Source organism: Rhinopithecus bieti, unplaced genomic scaffold, assembly GCF_001698545.2.
Source record: "Rhinopithecus bieti isolate Rb0 unplaced genomic scaffold, ASM169854v2 scaffold_1467, whole genome shotgun sequence".
Classification (NCBI taxonomy): domain Eukaryota; kingdom Metazoa; phylum Chordata; class Mammalia; order Primates; family Cercopithecidae; genus Rhinopithecus; species Rhinopithecus bieti.
The window spans coordinates 3,395,164-3,423,030 of NW_016803692.1; the positions used below are offsets into that span (position 1 = coordinate 3,395,164).

A 27,867-nucleotide genomic window follows, 5' to 3' on the forward strand; every position below is an offset into this window, starting at 1 on the left:
ATAATTATAGCATTAAAAGTTTTATGTATTATATCTACATATATTTTAAACTACACATTTGCAAAGTTATAATTTTTGCTTTAATATAAATATAATGTTTTCATAATGTAAATGAAATACATACCTTAGAGATGTTTAATGGGGAAATAATGTTTATCATTTACCCACATATTTGCCTTTTCTGATGCTGTTCATTCCTTTCTGAAGATTTGTGTTTCCAAATGGTGTCATTTCCCTGTAACCTATAGAACATCCTTTATATTTCTTGTAGTAAAGTCTGCTAGTACATATTTCTCTTAGTTTTTGTTTATGAAATGTCTTTATTTCTCCTTTACTTTTGAAGTACAGTTTCACCGGATATCAGATTTTAGGTCGACAGAGTTTTTTTGGGGATTTTTTTGTTTTTATTCAGCTCTGTAAGGATAACTTACCATTTTCTTTTGGCCGTTGGTATTTCTGATAAGTAGTCCACAGTTATATATATATCATTATTCCCTTGCATATAATGTATCATTATATTTTATTGGAATCAATCATATTGGAAGTCATATATTGGCTTTGCCACTTACTAGCAGTCTTGACTTTGTACAAATTACTTAACTTCTCTGGGCTTCAGTTTCCCCATCTTTGATATAGGAAATCTTTTTATAGTTATAACAAATGTATAACAAATGTTATTTATTATGTTCCTGGCACAGGCTCTAATAAATAACAACCAAAATAACCATTGTTATCCTCGTGGTCATCATTATCACAGTTACTGGGTTGAAGTAATGGAGAAGGGAGTTCTAAAAAACCTTAAAGATAATTTTTATTTTATTCCAGCTTGTGCTTTTCCGCTTTTTCCCCAATAAAAACAGAGTCCACTTAAATTATTTCATGGCTTTGCAAAAGAGCTTTTATGCAGTATCAACAGCATTAAAAGTACATGATAAGCTCAATATTATGTCTATACATACTTTACAAAGAAAATTGGGCAGATATTATTTAAAGTTCTGAAGTTTTCTGTATATTTCAGTTGGTCTACTAGGCACAGAGAGATTCCTTATAATGATCCTATCTCTTAATTAAGGAGCCTGGAGTAAATAGGCACCATATCATTTACATGACTGAAACAGAGCCTCAACTAGATGGGAGTCCATAATTTTACATAGTTCCCTTTCCCTAGCCAGAAAAACTGAACATAGCATTACAGATTATAACTTAGAAGACAGTGTGTTGCTAAGAACTTTGAATATCTTTACTTCTAATTTAATGTCATATTTTTATACCTTTTAGTTTTTTAAGGTAAAATGGTATTTGTGATTAGCTGTATAGTTATCAACTTTCCCAAGGTCAGTAATGTAGAAGATGCAACTTATGGCTGGGCACAGTGGCTCACGCCTGTAATCCCAGCACTTTGGGAGGCCAAGGCGGGTGGATCACGAGGTCAGGAGATCGAAATCATCCTGGCTAACATGGTGAAACCCCATCTCTACTAAAAATACAAAATAAAAAAATTAGCCAGGCGTGGTGGTGGGCGCCTGTAGTCCCAGCTACTCGGGAGGCTGAGGCAGGAGAATGGCATGAGCCCGGGATGGGGAACTTGCAGTGAGCCGAGATCTTGCCACTGCACTCCAGCATGGGCAACAGAGTGAGACTCCATCTCAAAAAAATCAATCAATAAATAAAATAAAGCAAAAAAAGAAGACGCAACTTACAAATGGGTCAACATGTTATGTGTTGTCAGTGGTCATCAGTGCCTCGCACACAGTAAATGCTCAATAAATCTTTGACTGAGTCAGAGAAGACTCAGAATTTGGTTTAGTGTTCTATCTACTTCATATCTGAAACACTCTTTTATGGTACTACAAAGAGTGTAAAGATGGGGGAAAAAGGAAGTTACAGGTTCAGTATGGTTATTTACGGTTATCTAGGTTCCAAGTCTCCTGTGCCTTGCCAGAGTTTAAAGACGTAAGTCATACTTATTAACACATTGCAAGGACATTATTATTTTTTGAAAAAGGAAACTTTATATGAATATTAAAACTGTAAAGAAATTCAGATTTAAAATAATTTTGGATAATTATTTGTCACAGTATAGGAGTGAGGATTAAATAAAGAGGATTAAATAAAAAATGGGAGTAGATACAAAGAACTCCTACAACTCAAGAATAAAAAAACAACCTGATGGAAAAATGAGGAAAGGACTTGAACAGGCATTTCTCCAGAGAAGGTATACAAATGGCCAGTAAGCACATGAAAAGATGCTCAACATCACTCGTCATTAGGGAAATGAAAATCAAACCACCATGGGATACTATTTCACAAACATTATAATGCTGTCATAAAAAAAAAGAAAATATGTATGGCCAAGGATGTGGAGGAATTGGAACCCTTGTTCATTACTGGTACAAATATAAAATAGGGGGACTGCTGTGGAAAACAGTTTGGTGGTTTGTCAAGAAGTTAAACAGAGAATTAGCCATATGATCTATCAGTTCCACTTCTAGGTAGAGACCCAAATAATTGAAAAAAGGGACTCATACAGATACTTGTATACCCATATTCAGGGCCACATTATTCACAATAGCCAAAAGTTGAAAGTAATCCATGTTCTTTGATAGACAAATAGATAAACAAAATGTGGGATATGCATACAGTGGACCCAACCTTAAAAAGCAGAACATTTTCACGCATGCTACAACAGGGATGAATCTTGAAGACATTATGCTAGGTAAAATAAGCCAGTCACAGAAAGGCAGATATTGTGTGATCTCACTGATATGAGGTACTTAGGATATTCGAATTCATAGAGACAGAAAATAGAATGGTGGTTGCCAGGGAATAGAAAAAAGGGGTGATGGGGAGTTAGTTTTTAATGGGTACAGAGTTTCAGTTTGGGAAGACGAAAAAGTTCTGGTGACGGTTACACAGCAATGTGAATGTACACAATGCCACATAACTACATTTAAAAATGGTTAAAATAGTAAATTTACCACAAAAGCAATATATATATATATATATAGCAGTAGACAGAAAAGTTGGGTGGAAGGATCCATAGGGAAGCTAAGGTAAGGAAACTGTCTAAAACGTCTTCACACAACACTTTTCCTACAAGTATTGCCTTTATTTGTCCAGGGTTTACAGGGATTGCCTGGAAGTACAGGTGACAGAGGACTTCCAGGAGAGCCAGTAAGTTTATGTTTATACTTTTCTAATTGTGTTTTTCTCATAATGTACATTTATGTTTCCATTATTGCTCTGCTGTGCTGTGACTGGTATGTTTTAGAAAGCAGCATTTATCATAGACACCACAGACAAATCACATAGAATAAAAAATAATAGTTTATAGTGCCTTTCTGGTTTCATATAGTCAAATATGGTGCTGTTTTTCTGGAGCTGTTAAATCTGAGCATATTTCTGTTTTCAACAAAGAAAACTCTGTTTTACTGAATCTCAGAAATTCTGTTTCTGAATGGCTTGCTGTTCTTATATTACATTGCCACACACACACAATCACATTTATGAGGCAATTTCTATAATTAGAAGACCATATAGAGAGAAGCCAAACATTCTGATGGGCCAAAATGTGCAAACATGACAGAAATGCAGTTACATCAGCAGTACAAAAATTTACATCATTACAAAAACTTATGAAATCGTTATGAAACTGTTTCCGAGTTTCCGTGGAAGGTAAGTTGTGAAAAGGAAAGACCTGTCACACCTTCTTTCTTACAATTTATTCTTTTTTGCCAATGAAGTCATTCTTCTGGTTAATGGTGTCAGATGTAATGTGCTACAATGTGCTTCTAAGATGTACAATACAATATAGTCTTTCAAACAACTGCATTGATTTTATCATCAGTTGACACAAAGATTTACAAGTGGCTTTTGTATGATTCATTTAGTTAGTAGCAAATGGAAAATTCTAAGTCAAAGAGCTATTCTTATCATAACGTTTTCCTCATTTATATATTTAACCTATGATATAAGCTCTCAAAACAATAAGGAAAGATTTGACAGTATATATAGTTCTTTCCAAATAAAGAATTTTAGATATGTTGCTGATTTTTTAAGCTAAATCCTTCTTGGTTTTCTCCCTATTATGTATATCTTAACCTGTCATTTCAATTCTGATGTTTATCTGACCTAAAATAATGCAACTCTCTTTAACATTATTTACTTAAGTGTATCCCCCAAAAAGTCTGTAACCTGCTTGAAATCAGAGACCATTTATTTTATCTTTGTAATCCCCTTTCCTGGTATAATGTCTGGTATATATAAGTAAGTGCCAGATGGGGTTAGAAAGGAGGCAGGTGGCAAAACACACATAGCTTTATGAGAGCTATTGCCAACATTTTTAATTTTTATCCTTAGAACAAAGTATGTTATTAAAGGTCTGGGACTAGCTTTATTATTAGATTATTTAGTTTATTATCTGATATCTATTTTGTAAATATCAGTCAAATCACAAAATGGAAGGAGCCAAGAATGGCTGGCTGTTGCAATAATACAGATAAAAATCGGCAGCACCTTTTTTTATGAGCAGAGAAATGAAGTGGACAGATGATTCAAAAGGGGATAAAATCAATAGGTAATAAAGACTCCGTATGTGAAGTATAATTCTTAAATTTCTGGCTTATTGTATTAAAGAGTTGATGATAATATTCACTGAAACAGAAAAAAAAAACCACAGAAAAGTAGGTTTGAGAATGGAAGATTATAAATTCAGTTTAACTGTTGAATTTGAGGTGTCTTTGAGAAACATGAAGTTGGCAGTTGGATTCAGAGTAGAGGAATGCACTGAAGTTTAAAAATATTGGATTCATTGCCTATAGAAAGAGTATAGAAGTGAGAAAAGAAAAAGATCTAAGGCTGAGGCTTAAAGAGCTACAACATTTACAAAACGCTGGCAGAAAAGGTTGAAACTGCACAAGAAACTGAAAGAGTATTACTAGAGGAAAATCAGATATGTAAGTTAGGAGTTTCAGCTATAACCGTAACCCATCTTAACATCTTCATGATAATAATAAATTCCCTTAGAAGTATGTAGGCATAAAGTAGGATAGGTAAACCACAGCCCTCAGTCCAGTTATGCTTCTGTATATCAAATTTTATTGAGACACAGCCACGACGATTCCCTTATATATGTATGGCTGCTTTCATACTATGACAGCAAAGTTTAAAAGTTTTGACAGAGACCACAGGACCCACAAGCCTAAAATACTTACTGTCTTGCCCTTGAAAAAAAAGAAATTTGCTGACCCCGATGTAGATTTTAATCACATATGTACAGAAAGAAAATGTCTAATCAACGCAAACCTTGTAACAAATAATGTGCCTTGGTTTATGTAGTGTACAACCTGCACAATCGCCCTCAATAAGAGGAGAATGGTGACATTTGTTCATTCTCTCTTTTATCATTTTGTTCATTTATTCTTCCGTTTCAGAAGACAAGTTGAAAAAAAAACTCCTGACCTAAATAAATATAGTTAATATCTCTTAATTATTGAAAACTGCCTTTAAAGAGGGAACCAGGGGAATGCTATACTCTAAAATTTAAACTCTTCATAAGCTTGCTTTATAATATCCCTTGTAAATTTTAAAATATTCTTTCCTAGCTACTTTTTCTTAGATACCAGAAGTCATTTTCACTTATCTCAAAAAATAGTTAATAGAATTCTCAAGTTAACTAAAAGTGTATAATAAAACTTCATTCAGTTCCTCATTAGAGTGGCAACAGTCTTGGAAACAAAAGATAAGAGTACCCTATGTCAGCATCTCAGTCAGACAAAGAGAGCAGCCAAAATAAAGTACCAGATGAATTTCACTTACAAATATAATTGTAAAAATCTGAACAAAAAATTAAGTAAAATTTAACCGTGTATATAAAGAATTATCCACCTCAGTGAAGTAAAAGGAAGAATTACAATCAAGGAAAAGTTAGTTGTTATTAAGAAATCTATTAATATATCACAGATATAATGAAAAATACAAAAACAAGTAATCTAAAATTTAGCAACCTTTTATTTTTATTTTTATTTTTTTTCTTTTTAGACAGAGTCTCGCTGTCACCCAGGCTAGAGTGCAATGGTGCAATCTTGGCTCACTGCAACCTCTGCCTCCCAGGTTCCATTGATTCTGTTGCCTCAGCCTTCTGAGTAGCTGGGACTACAGGTGCATGCCACCACGTCCCACTAATTTTTCGTATTTTTAGTAGAGATGGGATTTCACCGTGTTAGCCAGGATAGTATTGATCTCCTGACCTCGTGACCACCCACCACTGCCTCCCAAAGTGTTGGCATTACAGGTGTGAGCCACTGCATCCGGCCAGCCATTTTTGATTCTTTAAAAATCATTGATTGGGGGCAAAGCACAGTGGCTCATGCCTGTAATCCCAGCACTTTGGGAGGTCGAGGTGGATGGATCACTTGAGGTCAGGAGTTCAAGACCAGCCTGGCCAATATAGTGAAACCCCACCTCTACTAAAAATACAAAAGATTAGCCAGACGTGGTGGTACACACCTGTAGTCCCAGCTACTTGAGAGCCTGAGGCAGAATTGCTTTAACCCAGGAGGCAAAGGCTCCAGTGAGCCAAGATCACACCACTGCACTCCAACCTGGGTGACAGAGTACGACTCTATCTCAAAAAAAAAAAAAAAAAATATTGTGTGTGGAGCACAATTTGGCTTCTAGCTGAATCCAGTCTCCCCCCCAAAAAAGATTTAAAAATCATAGTGTGAAAGTTGTCAGAATCAAAATGGAGTCACTGATGTTAAGAAAATAAAAGAAAAATCTGACAAATAGAGGTGAAGGCCATAAATACAGAGTTCTCATTCTTAGATGCCTGATAACACAAACTATCACAAAAAATTGCAAAAATCACAACCTTGCCCAAAGAACATTTGCATCCATATACAAAAAATACTTCTGAAAAGACATCTGCCCAGCAACGGCCTGTCCAGCCTTGGACTGGTGTCACCATTGTTGTTGATATTTACAGCCAAGGACAATCATTTCAAAACAATTATATAATCCTCATTTTTCCTTTACAAACTATTCCCTTTCTTTATCTCCCTGAATATGTACATAGCTTACTACGGCATGCATATTCCCACTACAATGCTCTATTCCAAAATAAATACCTTATTTCTTTTAGAGAGCCTCTTTCTCTTTGTTATTTAGGTTGACAATAGTAAAGTGTTTTCTGGGTTGGGCACAGTGGCTCACACCTGTAAACCCACCACTTTGGGAGGCCAAAGCAAGTGGATCACTTGAGGTCAGGAGTTTGAGACCAGCCTGGCCAACATGGTAAAACCCCGTTTCTACTTAAAAAAAAAAAAAAAAAAAAATCAGCCAGGCGTGGTGGTGGGTGCCAGAAATCCCAGCTACTCAGGAAGCTGAGGTAGGAGAATTACTTGAACCTGCGAGGCGGAGGGTGCAGTGAGCCTAGATCGTGCCACTGCACTCTAGCCTGGGTGACAGAACAAGACTCTGCCTCTAAATTAACTAATTAATTAATTAATGTGTTTTCTGGTCTGAAATGTAAGGAATTTGGAAGTCATCACTCCCAACCTCAAAACAAGAAAAAAGATGGACACACTGAAAGTCAACAACTCTTCTTAGATCTGTCAGAGGATTAAGGTCACAAGACAAACTACTGCCCCCAAAATGGAGAGACAGACAGGCAAATACATAGCCCACATCTGGACAGTGGGGACACTTTAAACTATAATTAGCAAATTACTGGAGACTCAGTGTAGACCAGCTTGAGTGTTAAAAAAGACTCAGAGACTGCCCAGTCTTTGGGAGGCCCCTACGTTTTCCTGAGTTTTACGTCCTTCCAGAGCCCTAACAGGTTCTCACTTTCAAACAGAGAATTCCCTCCTGCTTCCAGCAGAGGGAGAGGGATAGTAACCATTTTGAAACACACCTAGCTACAACAACCAGTAAACACAGCCTACCCCACAGCCAGATAATATAAAATATCACATTAAAGGCCTATTCACCTTGGTTTCATTTACATTTATATCATGTCTGGCTTTCAAAAACACTTATAAGGCAAGATAAAAGGCAGAAACAGTCTACAGAGACAAATAAGCAGAAACAGACTCAGGGATAGCAGACATTTTGGAATTATGAAACTGGGAATTTCAAAGTAAAAGAGAAATAAAGTATTTCTCAAACAAAAATTTAAGGAATTTGTCACTAGCAGACCAGCAAGTAATGTTAAAAGAAGTTCTTCAGAGAGAAGAAAAGTGACATAGGTAAGAAACTCATCTAGGAAAGAAGAGTGTTGGAGAAGGAATAAATGAAGGTAAAATAAAATATTTTTATAATTCTTAATTGATCTAACAGACAATTTGTACAAAATAATAATAGCAACAGTATTTGGTATTATATCTCATGGATAAGTCAAATGTTATAAGGAACAAGAGGGAGGAATTGTTATAAAGTACTGGCACTACTCATGAAGTGGTATACTGTTATATGAAAATGGACTAGATCAATGGCCATAGCACCCTGAATGTTCTTAATCTCATCTGATCTTGGATACTAAACAGGGTCAGGACTGGTCTATTACTGGGATTGGAGATGGCCTAGGAATACCAAGTGCTGTAGGGTCTTTTTAAAAAGAAAGAAAATGGACTTAGGTTAATTGCAAGTGTGTATTGCAAACTCTAGAGTGTCCACTTTAAAAAGTTTTAAAAGTAGTATAATTTGTATGCTAACCCAGGAAAGAAAATGAAATCATATAAAATGCTTAATTAAAATGAGAGGCCAGAGTGGGCACGGTGGCTCATGCCTTTAATCCTAGCACTTTAGGATGCCAAAGCAGGTAGATTGCTTGTGGTCAGGAGTTTGAGACAAACCTGGACAACATGGTAAAACCCCGTCTCTACCAAAACAATGCAAAAATTAGCTGGACATGGTGGGACGCGCCTGTAGTCCCAGCTACTCAGGAGGCTGAAGTGGGAGAATCACTTGAACCCAGGAGGCAGAGTTTGCAGTGTGCCAAGATCATGCCACTACACTCCAGCCTGGGTGACAGAGTGAGACTCCATCTCAATAATGAAATAAACATAAAAATAAAAAATAAAATGAGAAGCCAAAAAAATAAAAAAGAAGAAGAAGACCAAAGAAGAAGCAATAAAGAACAAAGACAACACATGAAAACTAACAACTATGGTATATACTAGCTCAATGATACCATAGTCACTTAAATGTCAATGGTCTAAGTATACCACTTAAGAGATTGCCAAAGTGAATATGAAAGCAAGACCCAATTGTATGTTGTCTTCAGGAAATCCGTTTGAAATATGAAGGAAAGTATACCGTGCTAATGTTCATCAAAGGAAAGCTGGAAATGTTTGTATGTCAGAGAAAGCAGTCTTCAGAACAAGAAAAATTATCAGGGTAAAGAGAGACACGGCACAATGATAGCAGGGTCATTTCTCCAAGATGGCATAACAATACTTAATTCACCTGACAACGGAGCATCAAAATACATGAAGCAAATGCTGAGATAATTTTCAAGGAAAAATAGGTGACTCTATTATTATAGTTGGAGACAATAACACCCCTCTATCAGTAATTGAGAGACCCAGCAGGCAGAAAATTAATCAACAGAGAGTACCGTAAGTCAAGTAGATCTAATTTACATTTATAAAATATATGTTATCCAACAACAGTAGAATACACACTCTTCACAAACTGACATAGAACACTCACCAAGAGAGACCAAATTCTGGGCCATAAAACACCTTAACAAATTTAAAAGACTAGACATCATACAACGTTTGCTCTCAGACTACAGTAACAGAAAATGACTGGAGATTTCCAAAATATTTGGAGATTAAATAATACACTTTTAATAACTTATTGGTCAAAAAAGGAGTTTCAGGAATAATTTAAAAATATTTTGAACTAAATGAAAATATAGTTTGTCAAAATTCTTGAGATGCAGTGCCTAGAGGGAAATTTATAGCACTGAATCAAAATACAAGGAAAGAAGAAATACTTAAGATTAGTAATCTAAGCTTCCATCCTAGGAAACTATAAAAGAAAAGCAAATTAAATACAAAGTAAGCAGAAGAAAATAAGTAATGAAAATCAGCAGAAATCAGTGAAATTGAAAACAGGAAAACAATAGAGAACATCAGTGCAACCAAAATTAATCAACCTCAGGCCAGGCTAACCAAGGGGGAAAAAAAGAGAAAATACAAATTACTAATATCAGAAGTGAAAGAGAGGCCATCACTACTGATTTCATTAGCATTAAAATGATAATAAATGGATATTATGAGCAATTCTATTTTCATAATTTTTTTTTTTCTTTTTTGAGACGGAGTCTTGCTCTGTCACCCAGGCTAGTGGTGTGATCTCAGCTCACTGCAACCTCCGCCTCCCGGGTTCAAGTGATTCTCCTGCCTCAGCCTCCTGAGTAGCTGGGATTACAGGTGCGTGCCACCATGCCTGGCTAACGTTTTTTTTATATTTGTAGTAGAAATGGGGTTTCACCAGGTTGGTCAGGCTGATCTCAAACTTCTGACCTTGTGATTGGCCTGCCTTGGCCTCCCAATATTTCCACAAATTTGATAACTTAAATGAAATAGACCAATTCCTTAAAAGACATATTTTACCAAAATTCATATAAACAGAAAAGGATAACCTGAATAGGTTTGATTTGACTTGATTTGATTTGATTTCCATCAATATCTTCATCAACCTGTATTGATGAAGAAATAGAATCAATCACTAACCCTCTCAAACAGAAAGGTCTCAGGTTATCTCATTGGTGAATTCAACTAAACATTTAAAGAACAAATGATACCAGTTATGTGCAAGCTGTTCCAGAAAATAGAAACAACAGAATATTTCCTAATTATGTGAGGCCACATACGTGAGGCCATTACATGAGCATTACCCTAATAAAAAAACAGACAAACACATCACAAGAAAAGAAAACTATAGACCAATATCATTCATGACCATAGATGTAAAATCCTCAACAAAATATTAGCAAATTGAATGAAACAATGTATAAACAGAATTTGCATCATAACCAAGTGTAATTTTTTCCAGGTATACAAGGCTGGTTTAACAGTGGAATGTCAGTTAATGTAATCCACCACCTCAACAGGCTAAATAAGAAAATATGATATGAAAAGATGCAGAAAAATCTTTTGACAAAACCCAACAACCATTCATGATAAAAAAAAAAAAAAAAAAAAAAACTCTCAAACTTGAAATAAAGGGGCACTTCCTCAGCTTTTTGAAAAACATATTTTTTAAAAAATCTTATAGCCAACATTATACTTACTGGTGAGAAAACTAGATACTTTTAAGAGCAAGGGAATAAGGAAAACATGTTCCTCCTTTGTTAAATTTTAACTCCTATTCAGCATTGTCCTGGAAGTCCTAGCTAGTGCAATAAGAAAAGAAAATAAAAAGCATACAATTTGGGAAAGAAGAAATAAAACTGTCTTCCTTTGTAGATGGCATGGCTGTCTGTGTAAAAAATCTTCAAGAACTTATTTTTTAAACTCCCTAAACTAATAAGCAGTTATAATGAGATTGTAGCATAACAGGTTATAAATTAATATACAAAACTCAATTGCTTTTCTATATTACCAGCAATGAGTAATTGAAATTTAATATGAAAAACACAATATCATTTACATTAGCAACAAAAAAGAAAGAAATAGGTATAAATCTAACAAAATATATGTAAGATCTGTATGAGGAAAACTTTGATCAAAGAAATTAAATGGAAGGATATTTCATGGTCATAGGTAGAAAGACTCAATATTGTTAAGATATTAGTTCTTCACAAATTGATCTATCAATTCAATGCAGTTCTAATCAAAATCCAAGCAAGTTGCAATGTAGATATTAACAGATTCTAAAGTTTCTATGGAAAGGCAAAAGACCCAGAATAGCCAATACAATATTGAAAAACAAAGTTGGAGAACTGACACTAACTTCAAGATTTACTGTAAAACTACAGTAATCAAGACAGTGTAATATTGGCAAAAGAACACACAAGTACAGTTGACCCTTGAACAACATGGGTTTGAACTGCAAAGGTCCTCTTATTTGTGGATTTTCTTCCACCTCTGCTACCCCTGAGACAGCAAGAACAACCCCTCCTCTTCTTCCACCTCCTCAGCCTACTTAGCATGGAGACAATGAGGATGAAGATCTTGATGATGCTCTACTTCCACTTAAGAATACAGTATTCTTTATTCTAGCTTACTTTAAAACTACAGTATATAATATACATATAAAATATGTGTATATGTATAATACATATATAAAATATCTGTTAAACACCTGCTTATGTTATTAGCAAGTCATCCAGTCAGTAGTAGGCTATAAGTGGTTACATTTTTGGGGAGTTGAAAGTTGTACTCAGATTTTTAACTGTGCAGGAGATTGGCACTGTAACCCTTATGTTGGTTTAAATTTCAACTGTAGTTCATTGGAACAGAATGGTGAGCCCAGAAATAGAACACAGATATACTCTTTGTTCTACACAATATACACAGTATATAGTCACAAATAAAGTCAGGTGATCTGTGACAAAGGAGCAAAGACAATACAATGGATAGTCTTTTCAACAAATTATGCTGGAACAAATAGATACTCACATGCAAAACATGAATCTAGATGCAGATCTTATACCTCACATACACACACACACACACACACACACACACACCCTCAAAATGAATCATAGACTTACATGTAAAAAACAAAACCATAAAACTCCTAAAATATAAACATAGAAGAAAATCGATGTGACCTGAGGTTTGTTGATGAGTTTTTATCTACATCCCCAAAAGTGCAGCCCATGAAAGAAAAAAATTGGTAAGTTGGACTTCATTAACATCTTTTTAAATCTACCTTGAAAAAACACCGCTAAGAGAATGAAGAGACAGTCCACAGACTGGGAGAAAATATTTTCAAAATATATATCTGATAAATCTGACTTGTATCTAAAATATAGAAAAAACATTTAAAAGTCAACAATTTTCTTTAAAAACCAGTTAAAATGTTGGCAAAAGATCTGAACAGACACCACACCAAAGAAGATATAGAAATAGTATAGAAGCATGTAAAAATATGCTCAACATCATATGTCATTAGAGAATTGCAAATTAAAACAATAATGACATACCTCTATACACCTGTTAGAATGGCTAAAATCTAAAATTTTGATGATGCCAAAGGTTGGCAAGGATGTGGAACAACAGGAGCTCTCATTCATTGCTAGTGGGAATGCAAAATGGTCCAGCCACTTTGGAAGACAGATTTTTACAAAGGTAGGCGTACTCTTACTATATGATCCGGTGATCATGCTCCTTAGTGTTTACCCAAATGAATTGAAAACTTATGTCCACACAAAAACCTGTACAAGAATGTTTATAGCAGCTTTATTTATAGGTGCAAAAAATTTGAAGCAACCAGTATGAATCAATATGTCTGCTATAATTGGACCATGTTTCCCCAAAATTCATATGTTGAAATCCCAATCCCCAAGGTAATGGTATTATAGGGCAGGATCTTTGGGCTGCTGTGCCCTCATTATTGGGATTAGTGCCTTTATAAAAGAGGCATGCAAGAGCTAGCTTGCCCCTTCTAACATGTGAGGACACAACTAGAAGGCACCATCTATGAAGCAGAAAGTGGGCCTTCACCAGACACTGAATCTGCCAGCACCTTTATCTTGGACTTTCCAGCCTCCAGAACTGTGGGAAATAAATTTCTGTGGTTTATAAGCTATTAATGTATACTATTTTGTTATAGAATCCTGAGTTAACTAAAACGATGTCCAATGAATAAATGGATAAAACAAACTGTGATATACCCATACAATGGAATATTATTCAGCATTAAAAATAAGTGAGCTATCAAGCCACAAAAATTTACAAAGGAAACTTAAATGCGTACTACTAAGTTAAAGAAGTCAGTATGAAAAGGTTACATGCTGTATGATTCCAACTGTATAACATTCTTGAGGGGTAAAACTACACAGTCAGTAAAAAAAAGATCATATATTTACATCTTTAAGATGCAAATTTCTTTGTCACATATTTGCTAGGAATTTTGAGTAGATGAATGACTATTACATATATTAAATAAGATACCTTGTCAAAATGCTTAGCACAATATATGATACTTATGAGGTGCTTAATATTGAATGAATGAGTGAATTAGAGAATAAAAGAATGAATGCCACTCTTTTCTTTGTAATACAAGCATAGCTTAGTAAATTTATTTTAAAAACACACGTGAGGCTGGGCGCGGTGGCTCACGCCTATAATCCCAGCACTTTGGGAGGCTGAGGCAGGTGGATCACCTGAAGTCAGGAGTTCGTGACCAGCCTGGCCAACATAGTGAAACCCCATCTCTACTACAAATATGAAAATTAGCCAAACGTGGTGACGGTTGCCTGTAATCCCAGCTACTTGGGAGGCTGAAGCAGGAGAATTGCTTGACCCTGGGAGGCGGAGGTTGCAGTGAGTGGAGACTGCGCCACTGCACTCCAGCTGGGCAACAAGAGTGAAATTCAGTCTCAGAAAAAAAAAGAAACAAAAACACATGCACACACACACACACATGAATCAACTAAAGATATAATTTTGTCTATACAGAGTAAAGTAATATGTTGATAAATGTATTATGTATTTACATAATTATGTATTATGTAAATATGTATTCTATTATAAAACCCATATCCAGATGCATACATTTACTGACCCAGAGTAAACTTTTATTCTCATATCTTACATTTTATTTTAATATAGGGCCTGCGAGGACTGCAAGGTGATGTTGGACCTCCTGGAGAAATGGGCATTGAGGTAAATTTTTTGTGGCTCATTCTTGTTCATAAATATTCTACTTTTTGTAAGACTCTAAGGTAAAAATAATTAGATATATATTATGAGGAATACTTCCATAGGATTGTTTCATATTTAGAAAAAAGCCTAAAATTCCATTAAAAGTAGAGATGATTATTATATGTCTAATTTTATACATATGAAGTTCTCCTCTAATAATTACCTCATTGAGATGACAGAACAAAAAGTAGATAGAGCTTTCCCTTCACTGATTTAAAGTTGACTTGAAAACCTTTCATTCTAAGATATTATATGCCCTGTATAGGAGAATACTGAGACATTACCTAATTTACGATATATTTTGGAATTACAAGCCAAATTTGTTATAAATATCCAATTATTTTATTTCCATTGTTTGTAACTTTAGTACTAAATAAATCAAGCCAATTCTTTCCCCCTTTGGCTGCTGTGAAACTGCTCTCTCTTGATTTGCCACTTCACCTTCTCATTAGCCTTTCTGAGTCTTGACATGAAGTTGCCCTTTTACTTCCTTGGCTTAGTGATCATATTATTACAGTGACTTTAATTACCAATTTTACTCTGATAGATCTCAACTTGGTAGCTGTGTTTTATACCTCTCTCCTCAGATTCAATTATTGATTTCCTGTTATCTTTTTAAACATCCCCCTAGATATCCCACAGACATCTACAATTCAAAATATCTAAACCAAATCTATTACTTTCCCACTGTTCTTCCTCTGTTTAATTCCCATCTCAATGAAAGATACCCCTTATACCCAATAACCCAAAACAGAGAGTCATCCTAGACTCCTTCTTCTACCTAATCCTCTCTAATCAGTGACCATTTCCTTTTGAATAGACCTCCTCCTGCCCATTCTTCTTAAATCTACCCTTTCCTCTTTATCCCTATTGCCAGTGCACTATCCCCTACACTCTCATGCCATGTCTCCTCCAACTCCTATAATTCCATCATCTACTTGTTACCAGTTTAACTTTCTTTTTTTTTTTTTTTTTTTTGAGACGGAGTCTCGCTCTGTCACCCAGGCTGGAGTGCAGTGGCACGATCTCGGCTCACTGCAAGCTCTGCCTCCCGGGTTCACACCACTCTCCTGCCTCAGCCTCCGGAGTAGCTGGGACTACAGACGCCCGCCACCTCGCCTGGCTAGTTTTTTGTTTTGTTTTTTTTTTTGTTTTTTGTTTTGTTTTGTTTTGTTTTTTTTGGTAGAGACGGGGTTTCACCGTGTTAGCCAGGATGGTCTCGATCTCCTGACCTCGTGATCTGCCTGTCTCGGCCTCCCAAAGTGCTGGGATTACAGGCTTGAGCCACCGCACTGGGCCCAGTTTATCTTTCTTATATCATTCATTTCTTTTAAATGTTTCAAGAGTTCTCATGGCCTTTAGGATAAAATGCCAATTTCTTAACATGGTAAATAATGGTTTACATGACTTAATTTCTGCAGACCTGTTCACCTGTGTCCCCAATAAAACTCTTCTCCTCCCTAAAGGGAAGGGAGGGGCACACATAGCATGCTCACAAATAAGGTAAATGTCTCTTGGAGACAAAAATAGTTGTAACATCAGCAATAGTAGGAACTTTAGGCCTGGAAATAGCCAGAGGTTGCAAGAACTTGTATGTTCTCAAAGTAAAGAAAACTGAAAGCTTCCCAACAAAAATGGACCCACCATGAAAGAAGGCTGGAAAAGAAGCTGTGTGTGTGTGTGTGTGTGTGTGTGTGTGTCTGTCTGTCTGCCTGTCTGTGTGTCTTCTATAATGTGAATAAATTTATCTCTTATTTGCATGATATTTTTATGAAACCAACAAAGAAAAATGAATTTTTTAAGTAAGTAAATTCCTGAAGGCACTACAGAAAGGGAAAGGAAGAACAAATCCCTTTGGATGAAGTTTAAAGGATGACAGAGAGGATTAGAAGAAATGGATCTTGAAAGTCCTAATTTTAGATGAAGTTGTCTTTACATTTGAACTATTAAAGGGTGTCAGAAATTATCTGTTCTTATGCTATGAAGTTGATAAAGGGACAGCAATTATGCCCTTTTGGACACAGGTATCTCACCCTTGAGTTCAGTGTTACCACCATCTTCTCATGAGATTGCTGTTGCCTTTGTAATGTGTCAAATTATTCTCTTGTAGGGACCTCCAGGCATTGAGGGAGAATCTGGTCTGCAAGGTGAACCAGGTGCAAAGGTAACCTTCTGAAAAATAATGGAGAGTCTCTAAACTTTCATCATTGAATCCCCTACACTTGCTACCATTGAATCCCCTACATTTGCCAATTTGAAAGAAGGTGGAAGCCCCCAGAGAAAAATTTGGAACTCCTATTCCTTATGACAGCAGTCCCCAACCTATTTGTCTGGCACCAGGGACCAGTTTCATGGAAGAGAGTTTTTCCACAGATGGAAGCGGAGCAGGGGATGGTTTCAGGATGAAACTGTCCCATCTTAGATCATCAGGCATTAGATTTTCATAAAGATTGTGCAACCCAGATCCCTCAAATGCACGGTTCACAATAGAGTTCATGCTTCTGTGAGAATCTAATGTTGCCACTGATCAGACAGGAGGTGGAGCTCAGACAGTAATGCTGTGTCACCAGCTGTTCACCTCCTGTTGTGTGGCGCAGTTCCTAACAGGTCTTGGACAGGTGCCCTCTACGGCCCAGGCGTTGGGGAACTGTGCCTTATGACACGCCTTCCGTAATTAGCCATGCAGTCTTAGTAGAAAAGAGTTTAATCTTTCCCTTTGTTTCCTCAGGGAGATGTTGGACCTGCAGGAAGTGTTGGAGAAACTGGGGAACCAGGTTTACGGGTGAGTGCCCACTGGAAACTCTTAATACACTAACCCGCTTCTTTCAGAGACTCAAAACTTATTAGTCTAAACACTCAAAAATAGGATTATAAACCTTTCCGGTACATTATAGAAAATGTTTGGTTTTATTTCATAATTTCAAAAGCTGCATGCCAAATCTTGTCCCTATTCTAATTTAGTAGTATTTAGAGTCTTAACCTCATATGTCCTTTTCTCAAAATCAGGTATACTTTGTAGAACCCTTACCAAAAACATGGAGTCACTGGGATTGTCACTAATGTCAGCATTAAGAAGAAATTCACAAATATCAGTGATCATCTCTCAGAATAGTTCATGACCTAACAAGACAGATAAAAGATTGAAATCTAATTTATAGATTTAATTTGCTCTAAAAAAACCAAACCTATGATCATGCAAAGTTAACAAGATGCAAGGACATAATTGCAAATTGTTGCAGTTAGATAGCTTTGAGAAGTTATCCTAATATAGACAGCCTTTATTCTGAGCTGTGGTAAGGAGTTGTTTCCTAAGATAATAGTGCCCAAGATAATTTTAAGAGACATTTGTTCACTAAAAGGCAAAGTAGGGAGATATATTTTGTATCTAGCTTCTTCCTTTTTACTTTCCCTTTTTTGTGTGGAGTGGGGTGAATGGGAGGTGAGGATAATAGAAATGTCAGTGATAGAAAAGATGGAACAACTATAAAGATGCACTTAATTTACTTTTAAATAATTTCAGTATCAAAAAGCCAGTCCTACTTTAATAGCTTTATAAAGTATGGCTCTACATTTCTGCAAGTTCCATATCTAAAAGACAAGTAATTAATGTACCAGAGCCTTAATCTTTACCTCTCTACTGAAAGGGAGAAAATATGGAAACTCTAAAAATCTGGTAGAGTGGTCATAACTGAATCAAGTTATATTAGCCCATGTAAATTCAATATAGCAAAGCACTATAATTTTATGAGATGCAGTATTTACATTTCTTGAACTCAGAAACACAAGTCTAGCTGTATAAAATTCTAGAGCTACCAAATGGATTTATATTACTTTAATTATCTAGAATTTACTAATATTCTGGGATCATCTTATATTTGAATTTATGACACTCTGAATCATGAAATCATCTTCAGAGCTATTCAAGGCAAATTAAATCATGCTCATTGTACTGTCAAATCCTCTTTAGAAATAAAGTAATAGAAATAAGTGAACACAAATTTGTTATTTTCCATATATGCTGTGGGCTAAAAGTAAAATAAGATAAATGATATAGCAAAAAAAATTCAATCATACTGTTTCTGCTACAAAATAGGGTGAACCAGGAGCTCCTGGAGAAGAAGGTCTCCAAGGAAAAGATGGGTTAAAGGTAAATTATACTTTTAACATTATATATAAAATAGATGCTTTGTAAAATCTTTAAAATATTAGACACCATTATTTTGTGTGGCAAACAAAACCTGCTTTTGTTGGCATAATTATTTCACTATATTCCTTTACAAAAAATTTTTTTATTGCATTACAGGGAGTTTCAGGAGGAAGGGGACTTCCTGGAGAGGATGGAGAAAAAGGAGACATGGGCTTACCAGGAATTATAGGGCCCTTGGGTAGATCAGGCCAAATGGGCCTTCCGGTAAGTACTGCTGGGTTCACTTTCAAATACTAAGTGAATTCACTGCCTGTATGTGTACACATGCACACACCTACACACGCTCTGACCTCCTTATATATCCAGTGGGTAATTGTATATGTGGAACTGTGGCTTGAGAGAAGGACAAGTCAGAACTGATTATCAGCCCTCCTAAGATCCACAGAGGAAAGATGCTTTTCCCATAAGCCATGTAACTTCCGTCATAAAGCATTTATAAAGGAATGTTTTATGTTGTCTTGAACTTAGTTTGATTAAATATTTTGGATCTATATTCCTATAACTGACATTATTGTTGTAGAGTAATATCCCAACTCCAGGATGAAACAAGAAATTCTTTGCAAGCATAATATGAGCTATCAGATCTGATCCTAAATTTTGTTATTACTTCAAGGGAAGTTCTAAACATCATATTGAACAAATTATCTCACCTCAAGACAAATGGAAGATGTGAACAAATAATAAGAATAATGGTCAGTCCTGCAATCCCAGCACTTTGGGAAGGCAAAGTGGGTGGATCACCTGAGGTTAGGAGTTATAGACCAGCCTGGTCAACATGGTGAAACCCCTTCTCCACTAAAAATACAAAAATTAGATGGGCACCACGGTGCACACTTGTAATTCCAGCTACTCGGGAGGCTGAGGCAGGAGAATCACTTGAACCCGGGAGGCTGAGGTTACAGTGAGCCAAGATCATGTCACTGCACTCCAGCCTGGGAGACACAGTGAGACTCCATCTAAAAAAAAAGAGAGAGAGAGAGAGAGAGTGAATAGCACCCTTTTTGCTTAAATGCTTAATTTATATTTATTGTAGTCTTCCAGATACAGCCTATCTGGTCATTCTATTGTTTCATTTTACTGTTCCCTTTTCTTGTCTCATATCTTTAAACATGGGTTCTCCTCAAAGTTATTGTCTTTACTTCTCTAAATGTTCATGCCTTCGGAGGTATTCTCCTATCTTGGAGTCATCCCTTTTGACCCTACCAGAAAATGGTTTCTCTTTCTTCTGTACTCCGGCAGTTTTATTCTGCCTTTTAAAGATTGCAACATTTAAGCATGTGGGTCTCTTCCCCAAGAGAAAGCATAGCTCTTCAAAACCAGATACTCTGTCTTTGCTCCTTCCCATAAACCACAGTGCTTCTGTGCTCCAGCATTTCCACATGGGAGCTCAGTAAAGACTGAGGAACTAATTATGAGTAAACTGATCATGCAGGCAGACTGGAAGACAAAGTAATGGTTTACAGAGTTTATAATTTTCAACTTTTTTTTCTGTCCTTCTCGTTTCCTCTGGTTTCTAACCTGCAGATCATTGAATGGGCCCTGCCCCAATCAGTTCAATTAGGTTTGCAGGACTAAGAGGAAAGCTCTATCTGGAAGAAAACAACAAATATCATAAATGAAACACAAGCTAGCTGTCTTACTATTCATTTTTATCAATGACTATAATTCCTTTAGCAGCAATTAAAATAATATTATAACACATCTACCCCCAAATATTAGCATATTTCAAAATAACATTTGAAGAATGAAGATAAACCAGAAGTATCAGATATTTTTGAGCACTGGCAAATGGCAACTTTTTTCTCTTCAGTTTTACAATAGTAATAAAGTGCCCATTTCTTCTCTGTCCTGCTCTCAGTCCTGAAGAACTGTGATGGGTGTTCCACTACAGCAAATACAAAGTACTTAGGAATCCCAAAAAATTATTTTTTTATGAGATGGAGTCTCACTCTGTCACCCAGGTTGGAGTGCAATGGCACGATCTAGGCTCACTGCAACCTCCGCCTCCCGGGTTCAAGAGATTCTCTTACCTCTGCCTCCAGATTAGCTGGGACTACAGGCACGCACCACCATGCCAGGCTAATTTTTGTATTTTTAGTAGAGATGGGGTTTTACCATGTGGGTCAGGCTGGTCTCAAACTCCTGACCTCAACTGATCCACCAGCCTCGGCCTCCCAAAGTGCTGGGATTACAGGCGTGAGCCACCGCACCCAGCCCCCAAAATTATCTTAAACATTATTAGTCCAAACATTAAACAATATAATTTCACTTATATACTGTCATAGAATCTTCCCAATAACCTATAGATGTTATTATTCCCTATTTTACAACTGGGAAAAAAACTTAGAAAAAGCTAAGAGATTTGTACAAGGTAATATAGCAGATGGCACTGCTTTATTTATTTACTAAAGAATAAAGAAATCACTAAAGAAATTATTAATAAAGAATATTTTCCTTTAGACAGAGTCTCACTCTGTCACCCAGAAGTGCAGTGGCACGATTTTGGCTCACTGCAACCTCTCCCTCCCGGGTGCAAGCGATTCTCCTGCCTCAACCTCCTGAGTAGCTGGGAATACAGGCACCCACCACCATGCCCACCTAATTTTTGTATTTTTATAAGAAACAGAGTTTCACCATGTTGGCCAGGCTGGTCTCAAATTCCTGAACTCAAGTAAATCCTCCCACTTTGGCCTCCCAAAGTGCTAGAATTACAGGCATGAGCCACTGTACCCAGCCATTAAAGAACTTACTTTATTTTCTGGATTTGTGTCTCTAAGCCTTGCTTACCCATGGGTTAACCAGCTTTGGCCCCATATTTTTCCTTTCTAGAGTTCTTAATAATTTTCATATTTGTTAAAGGACTCATCCCTCTTCCATTAGCATCACGCCTGTACCCACAGAGAAGCCAAGTAACAAATGCCAAGAAAGTGATTATCTTCCTGATAATTCTTGTCAAATTTGTTTTTAGGTTGAAAAACCATCAACAGTTATTCATATTTTAGCATATATTTTTAAAAACTCAACTAGCATAGTTCTCTAGCAGAATCCTAAGTGTTTGTAGGGAGGGGAAAAACAGAATTAAGAAAAGGGAAGGTCTAAACATATACCATAGAATAACACAGCAAGGAATCCCAAAGAGGAATGATACAGTATGACAGCTGGTGACGAGTAGAGCAGAGATGGAAAAGGTGCTCAAAACAAGTCATGGAAAAATGATAAACACAGATTTCATCTGCTTCATAATTTTCCCAGGAAAATCATGCCTAGTACACATCTTTGGTGCCTTTTATAGTAACACCACATGTGTGTTTTTTTATTCTTTTTGTTGTTCTCCTTGGAATTTTAAATGGCTTTCAGCTTATAAACTCAATAAAAATACCATGGCATATTTTTTCAAAAGAATTTTGCGATCCAAGGAACTATTGCTTAATCAGACAGCCTAATGCCGGATTTGTTTTGCACTTTAAAATTCTTCCTTAGGCAGTGTCACAAAGATGCTACCTTGGATTCTTACAAAATAAATAAGAAAGAGAGTAAGAGAAAGAAATAAAACTTTTTTTTTTTCAAGGAAAGAAAAGATCTCCTTACTTCCTAGAAGATTGAGGAATGAGATCTGGATTGAAAAAATAAAGCAAGAGAAGCATCAGTAACGAATTCCAAATCCAGGAGTTAGATTTCTTTAAACAGAAAAAAAAAAAAAAATTGTGTATTTTATGCTTGAATCTTGTGCTAAAATGTTCAGTTGCCTAAATGCATAACTCTGCATGAGAAAAGAATTGGGAAGCTTCTGAAAAGAAACATCTGTCTGACTTATGGTCTGTTATCTATGCTAAAAAATCTACCACTGTGTTATCTAAGATCTGAACAGACATGCAACTATCAACTCCGAAGTTGGATGTATTAAAATGAAATTGTCCTGTTTCATATGTTTAGGAGAAAATTTGGTTGGATTTATTGAAATGTGGTTTTTACTACCTGTTTAAGGTGGTATGATAATAGGTAGAGGTGAATATCTTAAGGGAAGATAAAATGAAATAAAGTGCCCTTCTCAAATAAGTTTTTTAAATAAGATCTTAAAAGTGAAGTCATAAAGATGAGAAGAATATCAATAGTTAGAAAAGAACGATAAGATATATGTGTTTCTTGTTTCTAACAGTTTCCTTGGAAACAATCAGTTGGGAATTTAGGGTCAATGGCATTAAGTGGCATTATGGAGTAAATGATTATCTAAATCTTTATCATCGGAATGGTTTCTGTGACTCTGGTGTTAGGCTTGTTTATTCTGAGCAGTTTCATCATAAAGCAACACAAATAGCAAGCCCTACACTGACCACTGTGTCCCTGATCTCCCACTAAAGAGCTGTACATTGTTGAGTGAGTCATTCTTTAATTTATATGTTCACACATGACACAAAACAAAGGGGTTGGAGCTGTACAAAACTTCCCAAGATGGTTGTGTCAGGAGGGATACTAAGTTAGCAGGGCCCCATTTTTTTCTGTTCCTGTATCTGTCAGGAAAGATCCTTGTATGTTTTTTTAACATAGATTTTTAACATAGATTTTCTTTGGAAGTAAAGGTTCTAAGGCTTTAAAAAATGCATGATCTTAGATTTTCTAAACTTTTATTCAGCCTTACAGACTGTGATTCTATAAAATATTTTTGTTCATTTGTGAATTCAGTGAGGTTTTTGTGTACCTTCTGTAAGCCAAGAACTCTACTAAACATTAGGGATACAGAGGGATACAGTGGGGAACAAGACTACCAAGTTTCCTGATCCTCAAATGTTATAATCTAATGAAGAAGACTGACAGATTAAAAGATCACTGCAGACTGTGGCAATGCAATAATGGAAATAAACATAGTAATGAAAGAGAATAACTGATGATGGGTAGAAAAGTCAACTAGTTAAAGATAGAGAACATAGTTCAGCTAGGGTAGTGAGAGAAGGCTTCTCTGAATAGGGGACAGTTATATTGAGACATGAAGAATAAAAAGGAACCCATCATGCAAAGAACTGTGGGAAGATTCTTCAAGACAGATGAAGCAGCAAGGGCCGAGATATAGAGGTGAGAATGAGCTAAGTATTTTGAGAAAACTGAAAGGAAGCTATTACAGCTGCAGCATAATAAATAGTGAAAAGTTGTTTGAGATGAGCTTGAAGAAATAGGTAGGAAGTAGATCATGAGGGACTTTTTAAGCTATCATAAGAAATCTGGGTTTTATTCAAAGTGTGGTTAGTGTTATTGGCTATCTCAAGAAATGAAACAAATCACAGGAAAAGAACAAAATAAATTTCATTTAGAAAAGCACATCATACACCAAGACAATTCAATGAGAGAAAGAATGGTCTTTTCACCAAATGTTGCTGGAACAACTGGATAACCACATGCAAAAGAATAAAGTTGAACTCTTCCTTATGCTACAGAAAAAATGAACTCAAAATGAGTCATAGACCTAAATGTAAGAGCTAAAACTGTAAAAGTCTTAGAAGAAAACATAGGAGTATGTCTTCATGATAAATTGGACTTCATTAAAATTAAAAGCTTTTTGGTTCATAGGACACAATCAGGAAAGTAAAATGTCAACCCACATAATGGGAGAAAATATATGAAAATCATATATGATAAGGGACTCATATCCAGAATATATTAACAATATGATAATAAGATAGCATAAATGAAAAATGGATAGACAAATATCCAAAGAAGATATACAAATGGCTAATAAGTACATGAAAAGATGCTCAATATCATTACAAATATCAGGAAAATGCAAATAAAAACCACAGTGAGATACCACTTCATACCTACTAGGATGGTTAGTGTTAATGAGGATATAGAGAAATTGGAACCGTTATACATTGCTGATGAGATATAAAATCTGCAGTTTCTTTGTAAACCACTTTGTCAGTTCTGCAAAATGTTAAACATGGACTTAACATATGACCCAGCAATTCCACTTCTAGGTATATATGTCCAAGAGAATTGCGTTTAAACAAAAACTTGTACATGAATTTTCACAGCACATGATTCATAAGAGCCAGAAAGTAGAAACAACCCAAATGGGCATCACTTGATGAATTAATAAATAACATGTGAAATATTGTTTGACAATAAAAAGAATGATGTACTAGTACATGGTACAACATGGATGAACCTTGAAAACATTATGCTAAATGAAAGAAACAATTCACTAGAAACCACATATTGTACTTTTTTTTTTTTTTTTTTTTGAGACGGAGTCTTGCTCTGTCACCCAGGCCAGAGTGCAGTGGCATGATCTCGGCTCACTGCAAGCTCCGCCTTCCGGGTTCACGACATTCTCCTGCTTCAGCCTCCCGAGTAGCTGGAACTACAGGTACCTGCCACCACGCCCGGCTAATTTTTTGTATTTTTAGTAGAGACCGGGTTTCACCGTGTTAGCCAGGTTGGTCTCGATCTCTCTGCCTCCCAAAGAGCTGGGGTTACAGATGTGAGCCACTGCACCCGGCCCACATATTGTACTTTTATAGGAAATATCATAAATAGGCAAATGTATACATACAGAAAGTGGATTACTAGTTGCCTAGCGCTACAGGGGTTAGAAAGAAATGGGGAGTGACTTCTTACGATAATGAGATTTTTGGCCAGGCGCGGTGGCTCAAGCCTGTAATCCCAGCACTTTGGGAGGCCGAGACGGGCGGATCACGAGGTCAGGAGATCGAGACCATCCTGGCTAACACGGTGAAACCCCGTCTCTACTAAAAAATACAAAAAACTAGCCGGGCGAGGTGGCAGGCGCCTGTAGTCCCAGCTACTCGGGAGGCTGAGGCAGGAGAATGGCGTGAACCCGGGAGGCGGAGCTTGCAGTGAGCTGAGATTGCGCCACTGCACTCCAGCCTGGGCGACAGAGTGAGACTCCATCTCAGGAAAAAAAAAAAAAAGATAATGAGATTTTGGGGGGGAGTGAGGAAAATGTTCTAAAATTGATTTTGGTGATGGTTGTTCAACTATGTGAACATACTAAAAATCGTCGAATTGTACACATTAAATGGGCACATAATTCATATACATAATATGTGGATATCATGTATGAATATATACATATCGTGACTGCCACATGTGTAAATGTGAATTATTCCTCAATAAGTCTGTTTTAAAAAATAGATTTGATGTGATACTTCTGAGACAAAACAGCTACTTTCGCAAAGTCTAAAATAGGGAGTCCCAACTGGTTCCTCTATTTTATTAGTAAGCAACAGCAAGCTGACTATTCTCAATCAACATGACATAGATAAATGACATATATAAATTGTATAAAATAGCATTTTTAAAAAGATGGGGTCTTCCTATGTTGCCCAGGCTGGACGTAAACTCCTGGGCCCAAGGAATTCTCCTGCCTCAGCCTCCCAAATAGCTGGGACTGTAGGCACACACCAAAAAAATAGCATTCTTCTTTCTGTAATTATTGAATAAATCCATTTTAGCATGTACATTGTAAAAAAAAAAAGTTGCTATTTTTCCTATATGCCCTGGAAACCTCTGGATACACAAATGGGTTGCAGTGGGCAATGTTAACTTTTAAAAGCCAACATTTTGGAGCAAAATATTATTTACACATTTCAGGAAAAGCACTAAAATAAACCAGCCTACTAGCAGTGGAAATTTACACTTCCTCCTAAAAAAATATAGCAACAACATATCCTTCAAGAGAAAAATACTGAACAAATAACCAGGGGGTTCTTTCTGATTATAATAACAAGAAAATACCATATAGAAAAAGGCAACCCCTTTTCTCATACATAATGGGTTCTTTACATATGTGCAGAAGTTTACTGTGCAAAAGTTTCCTAATAGATTCATATGTTCTGTTCCCTAGAAGCTAAAAAGTATTATTAAAATCTCTCACTATACTTTGCCTTTTACTCACAAACCTTGGTTTTACTTTCGACATTTAATGCATGTTCTTTAAAATGTTATTTTCTTACAAGTGAATACGTAATAGACTAGCTTACTGTCTGATTAGGGCTAATTATTTTCAACTTTGGGCATACATTCTGTCACTCATTTATTGATTCATTAAATATTTATTAAGCCAGGCACAGTTATAAATGTTAATGTTACAGCAGTGAACAAAACAGACAAGGTTCATGCTGTCATGAAATTTATAGGAATTTGTATTCTAATGTGGGAAGACAATTTGAACATGAGTGATAATTCTGGTAGTGATAAGTGCTGTGAAGGAAATAAAGATTGAGTGCAGTGATTCATACCTATAAACCCGGCACTTTGGGAGGCTGAGATGGGAGGATCACTTGAGCCCTGGAGTTCAAGACCACCCTGAGCAACATAAAGAAACCCCCATCTCTACCAAAAAAATTTAAAAGTTTGCTGGGTATGGTGGCTTACACCTGTGGTCCCAGCTACTTTAGAGGCTGGGGTGGGAGCATCTGCTTGAGATTGCTGGGAGGTCAAGGCTGCAGTGAGGCATGATCATGCCACTGCACTCCAGCCTAGTGACAGAGCAAGACTGTCGAAAAGAAAGAAAAGAAAGAAAGAAAGAAAGAAAGAGAGAGAGAGAGAGAGAGAGAGAGAGAGAGAGAGAGAGAGAGAAAGAAAGAAAGAAAGAAAGAAAGAAAGAAAGAAAGAAAGAAAGGAAAGGAAAAAAAGAGGGGGGGAGGGAAAGAAGGAAGGAAGGAAGGAAGGAAGGAAAAGATAGAGAGAAAAGGGAAAGAAGGGCAGGGAAGGAGGGAGGGAGGGAGAGAGGGAGTGAGAGAGGGAGGAAGGGAGAGA

The 27,867-nt window shown here is 36.3% G+C and overlaps 1 protein-coding gene across 1 annotated transcript in view; it reads left to right on the forward strand.

The window, feature by feature from the left end:
• COL24A1 (collagen type XXIV alpha 1 chain) overlaps window positions 1-27,867 on the forward strand; it is a 411,426-nt gene that overhangs the window by 268,457 nt on the left and 115,102 nt on the right. The window contains 6 exon segments of the mRNA XM_017850789.1: window positions 3,121-3,174; window positions 14,796-14,849; window positions 16,999-17,052; window positions 17,617-17,670; window positions 18,982-19,035; window positions 19,192-19,299. Coding sequence (XP_017706278.1) covers window positions 3,121-3,174; window positions 14,796-14,849; window positions 16,999-17,052; window positions 17,617-17,670; window positions 18,982-19,035; window positions 19,192-19,299 — 378 coding nt within the window.